This window comes from Phascolarctos cinereus, unplaced genomic scaffold (genome assembly GCF_003287225.1).
Source record: "Phascolarctos cinereus isolate Bilbo 61053 unplaced genomic scaffold, phaCin_HiC Scaffold_8;HRSCAF=390, whole genome shotgun sequence".
Lineage (NCBI taxonomy): Eukaryota > Metazoa > Chordata > Mammalia > Diprotodontia > Phascolarctidae > Phascolarctos > Phascolarctos cinereus.
In genome coordinates, this window is record NW_027556291.1 from 3,868,948 (window position 1) to 3,883,261 (window position 14,314).

The window sequence follows — 14,314 nt, forward strand, 5'->3', positions numbered from 1 at the left end:
CGCACGCACTGCAGGAGCCGCGGGCGCTCGCCTGGTGCCCGCCGCCGGGCCAGGCTGGGCCGGGTTCCCAGGCTTCTCTCTGATCGCCAGCCGGCGGGGTGGAGGGAAAAGGACGGGACGGGTTCGGGGCTCCCGCTGGTGCCTTGGCCAAGCTGCCGCTCCGCGGGCTGCAGGATCTCCGGGCAGGTAGGTAAGCGCGCAGGCACTGGGATGGGGCTGAAACACGCCGGGGGCCCAGGCCGCAGGATGGCGTGGGGGCCGCCGACGGCCGCCAGCTTGGTATCTAAAAAGCCATCCTGCTTTGGGGGCTGCTTGGTTGGGACCCCGCCCTCTCGCGCTCCCTCTCCGCAGTGTCATGGTCGGTATTTTGGCAGTTAGCCCCAAGAGGGGCAGGCGCTGGCTCAGAGCCAAAGCGGGGTGTGGGGGGGGTGGGGGGGTGCAGTGAGCGGAGGTGATCTAGGGACCGAGATCTGTTGTTACCTTTTACAAACCGTTTCTTATGCGCTGGACTTGAGCCGAAGTCTCTGTGACATCTTTCTCTCTCTCCTCTCCACCCACCCCCCAGTTTCTTTCTGTCTCTGCCTCTGTGTCTCTTTCCCCCTCCTCTCTCTCTCTCTCTCTCTCTCTCTCTCTCTCTCTCTCTCTCTCTCTCTCTCTCTCTCTCTCTCTCTTCCCTTCCTCCCCCCCTCTCTTCTCCTCCCCCCTCCCTTCCTTTATCTCCATCCCTCTGTGTCTCTCCTCTCTCTCTGTTTCTGTCTGGTCTCATCTGCATGTCTGTCTCTCTCTCTGTGTCTGTTTATCTCTGTCTCCGCCTGTCTCTGTCTTTCTGTTCTCCCCCTACTCCTCCTTTCCTGACCTGAAAGACGTGGGATAATCTTGCTAGGGCACCCGCTGCGCTCTCCCCCTTACACACCCAGACGTCCTTGGCCCCCCCCTTCCCCCCCCCCGGTCGAAGCCGGTGGCTCTTGGTCATCCCTATACCTGTAGAACAGAATGCAGCTGAGCGGCAGCGGCGGCGGCGGCGGCGGTGGGGCGGGCGCAGGGGAGGTTAGGCAGACAGAAATGGAGCACTTCTTGCTTTCTGAGTCGCAATGAGGGAAGCTAGAGTTTGCAAAATAATTGCAGTCAGAGAGAAGGGCCGAAGAGAGGAAGGCTCAAGCCAATAGTCCTGCTGAAAGCAAGGGCGCAGAGGTTTGAGGAGCAAAATTGGCCGGTGATTCTTGGTGTGGGGCAGGCGGGAGGCCCGGCTTCCTAGCCCCACTCCCCTGCAGGGGCTGCTTCCTGCCAAACCCCTCTCTCCAGTGGAGCAGCGAGGCTGCAAGAAAGCCAGCCAGCCAGCCAGCCAGCCAGCCAGCCAGCCAGGGCAAGGCTGCCTAACCGGGTGCTTTGCTCTTGTCTTTTAGAAGCTAGTGGGAGGGAGAAAAGCGGCTAGTCTCGGGAGCTCCTGGCCTGTGGCGCCCCTAAGTGAGACCCTGGGACCATGGCTGAGCTGCTGCCACCTGGGGACTTGGTGGCTGGGAAGCCCAGGGATTCTGGCTCCTCTCTGGACTTGGACAGGCTGGCAGCAGAGGGGCCGGGAGAGGAATCCTCTGGCAGCGAGGGAGAGCAAGAAGGAAGCTCCCACAAGCTCGTCAGCAAAGTGTCCACATCAGGCCAGATGAGGAGCAAGGTAAGGGCACAGTCATTAGCACCCTCTACCCGGCCCAGGGCTTCTGTGCAGGTGGCTAGGGCTCTTGGAACCTGGGCTGGCTGCGAGCCCAGAGTTCAAATCCTGCTTTTGCTCCAACTAGACCCAGGTGCTTGTTTGAGTTCTTGTCCCTAGGATGGGATTAGTGATGTGGGCCAGCCTCACAAGAGGGCCTTGCAGACGAATTTCTCAGGGGCACGAAGGTGCTCCTCCATAAAAGCTCCCATTTCTGAAGCCAGCCATGCCCAACAGACTACAATATCAACACTTCTGCCACCTTGCATTTGGGCAGGGAGAGCCCAAACGGGTTTCCAGCTCCGCAGGGAGGGCAGTGTTTAAACACTGCCTCTTAGAGGCCATTCTTGGGCACAGCACCTCTCCCTGGGGGTGGGGAGCTGGCCGTTGCGAAGAACGCCCCGGAAACGAGCAAACCAATAGGGTGCTGGGGTTGCTACGTCGAAGTTGCCCTGCCGATTCCTAGGATGAGGAGGAGCTGGGTCCCCTGCTTATTGTAGCATTGTGATTAGGCTGAAGGCAGGTGTCGCCTGTCTCTGTGTGTGTGTGTGTGTGTGTGTGTGTGTGTGTGTGTGTGTGTGTGTGACAGAGACACACACAGAGAAACGGGGAGAGAGAGAGAGAGAGAGAGAGAGAGAGAGAGAGAGAGAGAGAGAGAGAGAGGAGAGAGAGAAGAGAGGGAGGGAGGGAGGAGGAGGGAGAGGAGAGAGGAGAGAGAGAGAGAGAGAGAGGGAGGGAGAGGGAGAGGGAGAGGGAGAGAGAGAGGAGAAGAGAGAGAGAGAGAGAGAGAGAGAGGAGGAGGGAGGGAGGGAGGGGGAGAGGGAGAGGGAGAGAGAGAGAGAGAGAGAGAGAGAGAGGGGAGGAGAGGAGAGGGAGAGGAGAGGGAGAGGAGAGAGGAGAGAGAGAGAGGAGAGAGGAGGAGAGGAGAGGGAGAGGAGAGAGAGAGAGAGAGAGAGAGAGAGAGAGAGAGAGAGAGAGAGAGAGAGAGAGAGAGAGAGAGAGAGAGATGATGGGGGCCACGTTGTCTCCTCTCTTTTCTGGTGGTCTGCTCTGTGAATGAGATCCGTCCTTGCCCCTCCTTTCTAAAATTTTCAATTTCCAGGCAATGGACCAGGATCCCCTACCTGGTGGCAGAAAGTGTGAGTACGAATGTGTGAATTGGTTTTTTAGCAATGATGTGACCCTCTAGGGGGTTGATATTAAGTGAGCCACGTTTGTCTATCTCTGCTCAGCTTCTATTGAGAACATGCTGTTGAGTATCTATGTGCCCTGAGATTTGACCAGCTAGGAAATCATTATAATTGTAGGACTGAGGAAAATTAGGTGAATAAAAATATCAGTGGCTCCTGTTTTTTTTCTTATGGGGTCTCTTTGCACTTCTCCACTGACCAAGAACAAATGAATGTCCTTTATTGCTCCTTCACCTCCCCCCAACCTCAGCCAAGTCTCCCTTCTCTGCATTTATGTATGGACACATGCTGTTGCTAACACCTGGCTTGTCTGTTTCTTGTGTCTGCCTTGTTTCCTCATTTGATTGTAAGCTCCCTTGGGATAAGGACTCTGCCATATACATCTCCTGCATCGTGCCTATGACAGTGCACACACACACACACACACACACACACACACACACACACACACACAAAATTGTTGAAGCCTACAGTGTACAAACCATCCCCAGAAATGGAGAGAGCTACTGAGCTGGTGGGTCTGAAGGAAGTCAGCCAAGCCCCCCTATTTTGAAGCCCATTGGAGATGCAGAGTGAGAAGTAAATGCTCCTTTAAGTGGTCCAGAATATATGGGCCCAGGGGGAAGTACAGTAAATCTTTCCATTTTCAGAGTCGGTGTTAGAACCATAATTAAGAAGTAAATTGAAGACTATTTAAAAAAAATGGTCGGCAAGCATCCTTTTCCCATTCATTCCCGACAGCCGGCTGGCAATGATGCTTTTTTGTTTAGAGGGTAATAAATTCTTTTTGTAAGTGAACACAGCATCCGCAGGGCTGTTGATCCTAATATTTAACCTGTTGACGGTGGGGAAGAAATTCTGTCTCCTCCTCCTCTCCCTTCCCCCACCCCCTCTTCCTCTTGCCTCCTCCCTCACTCCCCTCCCTGTTCCTCCTTCCCCTCCCGCTCCCTCCCTAGTGGGTTGGGAGAGCTGTGGGGCTCTGGGTCTAGGCCCTTACAGAAAGGAGAGAGAGTATTTAGCTCTCTGGCTTTTTGATCTTCTGTCTTTATTAAATATAATCCATGACCTGTGTCTTTGCAAATCGGTAGCCCCCTGAATGGAAAGCTAAGCTATCTCCCCCTCATTCCCCAATCCCCCAGGGGTCAGCAAGCAAATGACAGCTAACCAAATCCCCCAACTCTGACTTGCTCAGTCTGGCCATCTGTGCCTCACAAGACTCCCATTTGTCCACAGTCTCTTGGCTGACATTTCGTCAACGCTGATTTCCCCCAAACCAGGGATTGCTGATGCTACGGATGTTGCTGAAGGGAGAGGAAGCAGGCTAAGGCAGAAGCCAAACCCGGGTCTGGGAGCACTAGGTTTGAATCCAGGTCCTCTATTGGGGTGGGGAGGGGTCCCTCTCTGAGCCTCAGTTTCCTTATATGTAAATGTGAATAACAATACTTGGCCGGCCTGCCAACCTCCCAGGGCTGTTGTGGGGAATAGACCCCTATATGTGTGAGCTAATATTATGATTGATTCATGCAGCTAAGTGGCCGTGGGGGTGGCAGCCATTCAGCTGAACAAATTTCCTTGGATCTCTTATTCCCGCTACTTTCTCAGATGAATAAAAGCAGATAAAATTAGAAATTGAGAGTCCTTATTTAGAGGCTGCTCTCGATTAACTATAGTGGGCTTATCGGTGGCAAATGTTTAATCTCAGACTGGCTCCCCCCTTCCCTTCCCCCTCCGCAGGCCCCCTAACCTCCCAGCCCCTACTTGAGCTGTGCTCAGTCAGGGAAGGCAAACTCATTAGTCTAAGCAAAACGGAGTTAGGAAGGCAGAGCTTCCAGGGCAAACAAAACAACAACAAAAACCCCACCAACCATAGAGTGCCTTCCATGGCCCAAGAGAGATGATTTGGGGATTATCTGCATCACTGCTCCCCTCTATTACCACAGATAATTGAGAGGTGGGGATAAGCTTGCAATCGGCGACTGTCTTTCCCACTGAAACCCAGGGCCCCAGCACAGGCTTATATGTAGCTAATTCAATAATGGGGCGCCTATGTTGTCAAGGCATTCTGTTTGTTAGTGTCATTAATAAGTGAGACTAGGCTTGGATTTCAGGATTGGGGGGGAACTGTGAGAGAAATATTATATTGGTCTGTGTGTCATGTGCGTGTGTGTGTGTGTGTGTGTCCCCTGTGTCTGTGTTTGTGTGTCCTGTTCCTGTGTGTTTGAATGTGTGTGTCCTGTATGTATGAGTGTATTCTGTATCTGTGTGTGTCCTATATGTATGAACATATCTTGTGTCTGTGTGTCCTGTGAGTGTTTGCATGTGTGTTCTATATGTCTGAGTGTCCTGTGTGTGTCCTATGTGTATGAGGGTATCCTGTGTCTGTGTGTATACTCTATGTGTGTGTCCTGTGTGTGTGAAGGTGTGTGTTCTCTATGTCTGAGTGTCCTCTGTGTGTGTGTGTGTGTGTGTTTATGGAGGGGGTGAGCCCCATTTAAGGCCACCTGATCGGTGAAAATCCAGATGGACAAGCTGAGAGCCCAGACCTTTGGTGACTGTTTTTGCCAAGGGCCCCCCCTTCACCTTGGGATTCCTCTAAGAAGTCAGCTCTCTACGTGCATGGAAAATCGGATTTGATTTATAAAAAGTTGATTGATAGACCAAGGCTCTTGTCTGTATACAGCAGTAGTGTGCATCTGTAAACACACGTCCCCACACTGTGAGAACACACACGCTCACACACACACATACAGCCACACAGTGCACACACTGCGAGAACGCACACACACACGTGCAATGCCATGCACATGCTCCCATGAGCACACACGCACACAGCCCAGCACACATACAGGTCTAGAGTGCAGCCTTTCCGAGGGATGAAAGCCACAATGCAGATGTGCTGCCTGCCAAGTGGGGGCGTGTACATTTGACTGCCACGGGAGGCTCCCCGCCATCCACGCCCACTGCTTCCAAGCTCTCCCTTTCTGACCCTTCGGGAGTTTTCCTGGGCTCTCAGCTCCTGGTTTTACTTGTCATTGTCTCCGTCAGAATCTTGCGCACTGCGCTCATACAAGAAACAAAGCAGACTTGACCGAAATCTCCCTTTCCCCTCTCCCGCCCCCCCCCATCAGTTTCCCAAAGGGACACTCCTGAGAAGCCCCATGCCTCCCTTAGGTAGTGTCTCAGCCTGAGCCGGGGACTCCGTGGTGGCCTTGTCCCTTTAACACCAAGTTACTGTTTCAGGCACCATCTGGGTGAGCCCTCCCCGGGGGAAATGAGTGTGTGTGAGGAAATTAACAGCAATTAAGGAGCCAGAATATTCAATTCATCCAGTTTTCATTAACCAAGTGTGGTAGGAAATGGGGAGAGTTAATAAAGTGGCTCTGATCAGATTCCGGCTGGGGCCGGGCCGGGCTGGGGCCGGGTCTGCTGAGCTAAGTGAGCTGCAGTCTTGACCGAGATCTTAATCTCGGGCCTTAGCGGCGGAGGGCTGCCCGCGAGCTCTCCCCATTGGAACAGCACGATTTTCATATTCCGAAGGCATCGGCCACTTAAGCCTCTTTTGCTCCCTGGGAGAAGTGGTTTTTTCCCCAGCCGGACCCAGACAGGCAGCTTCCCCCAGGGCGGGGACCTTGATTTTCTCCAGACGGTCTTTTCCTTTACCACAGAGCCCAGGGCTTGCTCCTGCAGGAAATCTTAATTGATTATTCCTTATTACCCTCTTTCCACACAGGGAAACTGAGGCAGACCATTCATTAGCCGGGAATTCCAGGAGTCACTGGATTTTAGGGCAAGTCTGTTGACAGTCAAGAGCCTGGCTTACCTCCCCCACCCCAATCTGTTCCCTGTCTAGCTAATATGAAGGTGGGAGTGCTCTCATTTCCTGATGTGGGTGAGGGCTGGCAGTCTTATCTCCCCAGCACTAATACCTGCTGCCACACAGGGAGGGATTCTGATGCTGTTGATTTGGGCCTGGATGGTTTTTCATTCAGCCATTTAAAACAGGAATGTCTTGTCCGAGTAAGAAGATTGGATTATTGACCTTTGATGAATGGAGAAACTAAGGCACAGCCCTGAGAAATCCAGCTCTTCCAGCTTCAACTAAGCATCTGCTCTGAGCTAGGCACAACATAGGGCTTGTAGTGTGAGAGGTGGAGGAGCTCTTGGGGGCCATTTGACAGAGGAGGAAGATGAGGCCCAGGGAGGAGGCTCAGGAGGCTCACGCCTGGACCCCACGCAGCCTCCACTGGGGGCCGGGGGGACCAGAGTGGAAAGAAAGAAAGCAATTACCAGATATAGACAAAGTAGAGCCCTGCTTAGACGTGGAAGGGCCTGGCCAGCTCCTAGGGATCTTCCCTCTGAAGTTTTTAAACCACACTGTTAATGGCTGACATTTCTAGCTCACTTTTAGGTTGGCAAAGGAATTCACATACACCATCTCACTTGAGGGAGGTGCTCTTATGAGCCTTATTTTCTGAATGAGGAAACCAAGACCAAGAGGTAGGAAATGACTTGCCCAGGGTCACACATAACCATATGCCTGACTCCAAGGCCACTTCTCTGTCCCATAGTGAGCCCTCTGGCCAAGGCTGGGCTAGGATGGTGAAGAGAATCCCGTCATGTATTGGCACCCCTCAAAGCAATGGAGGGAAGGTGTCTTGGCCGGAGTGTGGCCTGCAGCCCAGTGAGCAGTGGTCTGGGCGAGGCTCACCCAGTGGAACAGCATCGGATGGTGGCTGTGCCGTGTTAAAATAACGTCACACAATGTCAGAGTTGGAAAGGACTTGACTAGGCCACTTGGACAGCCCCTTGGTAGCGCCTTCCTCTGCTTCCCCCTCGGGGCTCTGTTCTTTGCTACATCCCTTTTTGAACTGTGGGCTGGCCCGGCCTCGTGCTGCCTGGGAAGGGAGTGTGCTTTGGCTGAAGTCTTTCTCACTGGAAACATATGGTCCAGTTGGAGAAGCACGTTTGTTTCAAAGATGGGACGGGGGCAGGGAAATTTACTAGGGACAGCAAGTCTTTCTTCTGCTCGGCTCCTTACTGACTATCCAGGGGCTCCTTGTAATCTGGGGGGCCTCCTGGGAGCTCCGAGACGTGGGTGAAAGAAGGCCTCTAACACACCCAGATTGATGTGGCTTTGAGATCCACCTCTGGGCCCCCATCTATAAAATGGGACCTCTTGGCTCAATACTCCCTGCAGTCTATGAGGCTGAGGTTATTATTCATATCAATCAGAATGGCTGCCACTAAATAGCACTTTACACTTTACAGAGGACTTTAGCATCTCCCTGGAGTCTCCTGACAGCTTTCCGAGCTACAGACTGTTATTATTTCATTTTATAGAGGGAGAAACTGGGGCCCAGGTGAAATGACTTGCTCAAAGGCACATAGGATTAAGCATAAGGCCAGGACTAGGACATAAATGTCCTGGGCCCCAGTCTAAAGATTGTGCATCACAGCAGAGTGAGGGGATAGGGGTGCTTGACCTGGATTCAAATCTGCCTCTGCCTCTGCCTCGGACTCACTGCTTGGCTTCTGTCACTCCCACTTCCTCCACAGTTGGGGGGCTCAAATGTGATGATGAATGGAAGGACTGACTGATGTGGAAAGACCCTGTGCTGCTCTTTAACTTGCCTGAGGGCCCAGAGAGGTTTTCTGGCTTGCATTTGGGTCTCCCCAACTCCAAACTCAGCCTTCTAGCCCCTAGGTTATGCTATACACATCCATAGAGAATGCATCTCTACCTGGGGCTGTCTGTCTCTGTGCACGTGTGTATACAGATATGTAGAATTTTATCCAAGCGCACCTGACATTGAGTGATTTTTTGCCAGCTCATGAGCAAGGCCAGCCCTGGCACCCACATACTCCCCTCTCCCCCAATCCTGCCTTTGGCTTGAACTAGAACAGGTCACACCATTACCTGGCTGACTCAAGAAGAGCCCTCGAGAAGAAGCCACCTGGCTGTGGGCCTGGCTCCTCACAGTGATGGTAGTCCAAAGCAGGGAAGATGCAGACAGCTGTGGGCAAGTATACATTGCTCTAGTTAGGCCAGCAGAATGTCGAAACCCCAAGGAAGTCCAACGTGCCTTCTACACAAGACAAAGGACACCGGTGGAAATAGCAAAGCAAGGTGGGTGACCAAGCAGCCTGATCCAGGGGTTCCCCACCTTGGGCTTTGTTCTCATGCCCTCCTCATTGAGCTGAGTGGCTGCCAGTGTCAGACCTCAGTGACAGCTGGGGGGCCTCACTCTAGTATTACTTGAGCCAAAGAATCCATGGTACTTCTCAAGCATTTTGGACCCGGAAAAACCTTCTCCCAGTTTTCCTCTGGTTGAGAATGGAAGGGCCCGTTCATTCCCTGCTGTAACCACTAGGCTACCTGTCTGTGAACAGAACAGGGACAGAAGTGCTCAGGGAGATGGCTGGCTACAGATGGCAGGGCAGTGGGAGCTGGTGAAGGAGAGATAGCCCGGCCTACATGACAGGAGAATTGAGTTCTGTTCCTCTGTTTGTTTGTTTGTTTGTTTTAAGGCAATTGGGGTTAAGTGACTTGCCCAGGGTCACACAGCTAGTAAGTGTCAAGTGTTTGGTCTGAGGCCAGAGTTGAACTCAGGTCCTCCTGACTTCAGGGTCAGTGCTCTATCCACTGAGCCATCTAGCTGCCCCTTTGTTCCTTTGTAAACTCCAACTCACAGCACAACTTAGGATTCATTCTTCCATTCATTCATTCATTCATTCATTCATTCACTCATTCACTCAACAAGTATTTCTTGAGCACCTTCTGTATTCTGGAAGCTGATGGGACAAAAACAAAACCCCAAAGAGCTTACGTGCTACACTGGAGGGCTACATTGTGTATATACAGACAAGTAATAGAGTAAATACAAAGTAATTTATACCTCAGTCTCCCTACTTGTAAAATGAAACTTATGGAACCTCCCACCCAGGTTGCTCAGAAGACATGAGCCTTCTCATCAGGAAGTAGCATGAGTTCTGGAAGGCACTCAGTGGCCAGGGAGCCCCAGGAGCCTCCAGGCTGGGCCCTGGTGGTGGCTGGCGCTCCTTGGTGACTCTCTCTTCACACTGTATTTGTTGTGACAAGCTTTCTGGAGACTTCATTAGTGTCATTTCATTGTTGGATTTGGCCCTGATGCCTGCAATTGGCTTCCCTCTTGTAACCAGATGCAGCCCGTGCCCCCCTAGGACATGATTGTCTTCAGGGGGCCTGTTGACCCTCCAGAAGGGTGGCTTCTTGGACTGGCCTGACTGTTGGCTATGTCCATCATTTTGGAATGGTGATCGGGAGGTCCATCTGCAGGGTGATGATAGGGGATGCTCAAGCATGAAGGAGGGACTAGGGAACATGGGAGTGCTCCCTTCGTGGGCCCTAGGACTTGATTATTCTGATCCTAGGCTCAGACCTGGAAGAGACCTGGATCAAATTGTCTAGTCCACTGCCATCATTTGACAGAAGAGGAAACAGGCCCAGAGAGGACCCTTGCCTTGCTCAGTGGTGCACACTTAGGTTCCAAACCCAGGCCCTGTGATGGCCAATCTGGTGCATCACAGTTCGTTTGCTCAGGATTTAGGCTCCACCCCATGCTACATGCATGTGTTCTTGGGAGGAGGGAGGTATGTCCTCATACCAGAGGTCAATGCTTGCTATACTGCAAACATGCCATGACCACAAGGTGACTTTGATGTGAAGGTAGCTAGAGATTCATCTCAGAATCAACCTTGACCCTTTTGGGAGCCCAAGTCAGGTGGCTAAGTGCCTCTGGCAGACTGGTTCTCCACTAGGGACCCCTGGGAATTGTCTTGAGACCTCTGATAGTTCAATTTAACAGCTGTGTTTGACCTATAGCTGTGTTTACTTAACCTTTACTGCATCTCACTTCACTAAGGGGTCTTGGGTACCTGTGCAGAGCCTGAGAATGCACAGCCCCCCAAAAAGTGCTATTGAAATGTAGCAAGGGTCTTCCCATGAGGCTTGGAAAGCAGTAGCCTGAGCAGAGCGAAAGGTTCTTTATTTTTTAATATTCTTTGTTTTTTAAATTCATTTTAATTTGTTTAATTTGTTTTTAAAAATTCAATTGAACTTTATTTTCATTTCCAAATTCTCCCCCCCCCGTCTCCCACCCATTGAGAAAGCAAGGAAAACAGAACCCATTATAAAATATGTGTAGTCATGAAAAACAAATTCTGCCATTAGCGATGGCCAAAAAAAGAGAATATGCCTCAGTCTACCTCTCTTTCTGGAGGTGGACAACGTGTCTCATCATCAGTGCTTTGAAATTGTGTTCAGTCATTGTGTTGATCAGAGTTACTAAGTCTTTCAAAGCTGATAATCTTAGGGCAGCTAGGTGGTGCGGTGGTTGGAGCACCTGCCCTGGAGTCAGGAGGACCTGAGTTCAAGTCCAGCCTCAAACACATAACACTCACTAGCTGTGTGACTCTGGGCAAGTCACTTAACCCCAATTGCTTCACGCACACACACACAAAATAATACAATTTTTAAAAAGCTGAAAATCTTACATATTGTTGTTACTGTACAAATTGTTCTCCTGGTTCTGCTCATTTCACTCTGCCTTAGTCTTCCCAGGCTTCTTTGACACCATCCCTTTCATCATTTCTTACAGCACAACACTATTCCATCACACGCGTATGTCATAACTTGTTCAGCCATTCCCTGATTTGTGGGTATTCCCTCAGTTTCTAATTCTTTACCACCATAAAAAGAGCTGCTGTAAATATTTTCGTATATCTGGGTCCTTTTCCTCTTTCTTCGATCTCTTTGGAGTCTAGGCCTGGTAGTGATATTGCCGGGTCAAAGGGCATGTACAGTTTAATAGCTCTTTGGACATAGTCAAAATTACTTTCCAGAATGGTTGAACTAGTTCACAGCTCCACCAACAATGCTTTAGTGTACCTATTTTCCCTTGACCTCTCTGGCATTTTTAAATTTTCTATTTTTGTCATCTTAGCCAATCTAGTGGGTGTGAGGTGGTAACTCAGTGTTGTTTTAATTAGTGATTTAAGTCATTTTTTCACATAGCTGTTGATAGCTTGGATTTCTTCCTGTGACATCTGCCTATTCATATCCTTTGACCATTTATCAATTGGGGAATGATCCTTAGTTTTGCAAATTTGACTCAGTTTGCTATATATTTTTAAAATGAGACCTTTATCAGAAAAACTTGATGTAAGGATATTCCCCCCAAGATTCCTGCTTTTCTTCTAATTTTAGCTGCATTGGTTTTGTTTGTGTGAAAACTTTTAATTGTATGTAATCAAAATCGTCCATTCTACCTCCTGTGTCCCTTTCTACCTTTTATTTGGTGATGAATTATTCTGTATTGCTTATGACATCATTCTCTATGTGTAAATCATGAACTCATTTGGAGCTTATCTTGGTGCTCATTGTGAGATTTTGATCTATGCCTCATTTCTGACCAGCTTCTGTTGAATAGTGATTTCTCACCCCAGTGGCTACATTCTTTGGGCTTATCAAGCTCATTTGCTTCTGTACATGTTGTGTGCTTAATATGTCCCACTGATTAGCCACTTGAACCCCGTACCAAATTGTTTTGATGGTTATGGTTCGAGATCTGCTACTGCTAGTTCCCGTTCCTTCTCATTTTTTTTTATCGGTTCCCTTAATGTTCTTGATCTTATGTTCCTCCAGATGAATATTATTATGATTTTTTCTTGTTCTATAAAGTAAGTCTTTGATAATTTGATTGGAATAACACTAAGTAAACTAATTTATGTGGCATTACCATTTTATTATATTGCTTTGGTCTACCTATGAACAATTAATATTGCTGCAATTGTTTAGATATGTATTTGTGTGAAGAGCGTTTGGTCATTGTGTTCGCATAATTTCCTATGTGTGTCTTGGCAAGTAGACTCTTGAGTATTTTATACTGTCTATAGTATTTTGAGTGGAATTTTTCTTTTTATTTCTTTATGTTGGGTTTTGCTGAGATTTGTGTGGGTTTATTGTTAATTGTTTCAATGAGATTTTTAGTTGATAGCTTAATTTCCTCATTACCTATCCCTTTTCCTTCAATTTGGTTTTGTGTGTGTGTGTGTGTGTGTGTGTGTGTGTGTGTCTTATTACTAAAGCCAGTATTTCTAGTATAATATTGAATAAGAATGGTGATAATGGACATTCTTGCTTCACACCTTTTCTTACTGGAAAAGCTTTTAGCTTATCCCCAGTAGAGGTAATGTTTCCTCTTGGTTTTAGATAACTACTACTTATTTTATTTTATTCTTTAAAAAATCTCCCCCACTTAATAGTATTTTATTTTTTCCAATTACATGTAAAGATAATTTTCAACATTCACTTTTACAAGATTTTTAGTCCAAATTTTTTTCTCACTCTCTTCTCCCACCTCCACAGACGACATACAATCTGATATAGGTTCTACATGTACAATCATATTAAACGTATTTCCACATTAGTCATGTTGTGAAAGAAGAATCAGAACAAAAGGGAAAAACCACGAGAAAGAAAAGAAACAGAGAGAGAGAAAATAGGATGCTTCCATCTGCATTCAGGCTCCATAGTTCTTTCTCTGGATGTGGATAGTATTTTCCATCATGAACCCTTGGAATAGCCTTGGATCATTGTATTGCTGAAAAGAACTAAGTCTATCAAAGTCTATCAAAGCACAATGTGGCTGTCACTGTGTATGACCTTCTCCTGTTTCTGCTCATTTCACTCAGTTCACGTAAGTCTTTCTAGGTTTTTCTGAGGTCCGCCTGCTCATCATTTCTTATAGCACAATAGTATTCCATTATATTCATATACCACACCTTGTTCAGCCATTCCCCAATGGATGGGCATCCTCTCAATTTCCAATCCTTTGCCACCACAAAAAGAGTGGCCATAAATATTTTTGTACATGTGGGTCCTTTTCCCATTTATATGATCTCTTTGGGATATAGCCCTAGAAGTACTATTGCTGGGTCAAAGGGTATGCGCATTTTTATAGCTCTTTGGGCATGTTCCAAATTGCTCTCCAGAATGGTTAGATCAGTTCACAACACCACCAACAATGCATTAGTGTTCCAATTTTGTTTTTTTTTAAATTCAGTATTTTTATTTTTCCTCAGTTACATGTAAAAACAATTTTTAACATTTATTTTTAAAACTTGAAGTTCCAAATTTTCTCCCTTCCTTCCTCCCTACCCCACCCTCATTGAGAAGGCAAGCAATTCAGTATAGGTTATACAGGTATAGCCGTGCAAAATATATCTAGTCATGTTGTGAAAAAAAAACATAGTCAAAAAAAACTCAAGAAAAATATAGTAAAAAAGTCTGCTTCAATCTGTATTCAGACACCATCAGTTCTTTTTCTGGGGATGGATAGCATCTTTCATCTTAAGTCCTTCAGAGTTGTCTTGGATCGTTGTA

The 14,314-nt window shown here is 48.4% G+C and overlaps 1 protein-coding gene across 1 annotated transcript in view; it reads left to right on the forward strand.

Moving 5' to 3' along the window:
• Positions 1–1,480: 1,480 nt before the first annotated feature.
• Positions 1,481–14,314, forward strand: part of LOC110202674 (diacylglycerol kinase eta-like) — a 153,944-nt gene continuing 141,110 nt past the window's right edge. The window contains 1 exon segment of the mRNA XM_078147905.1: positions 1,481–1,669. Within this exon segment, the coding sequence (XP_078004031.1) occupies positions 1,481–1,669 (189 nt within the window).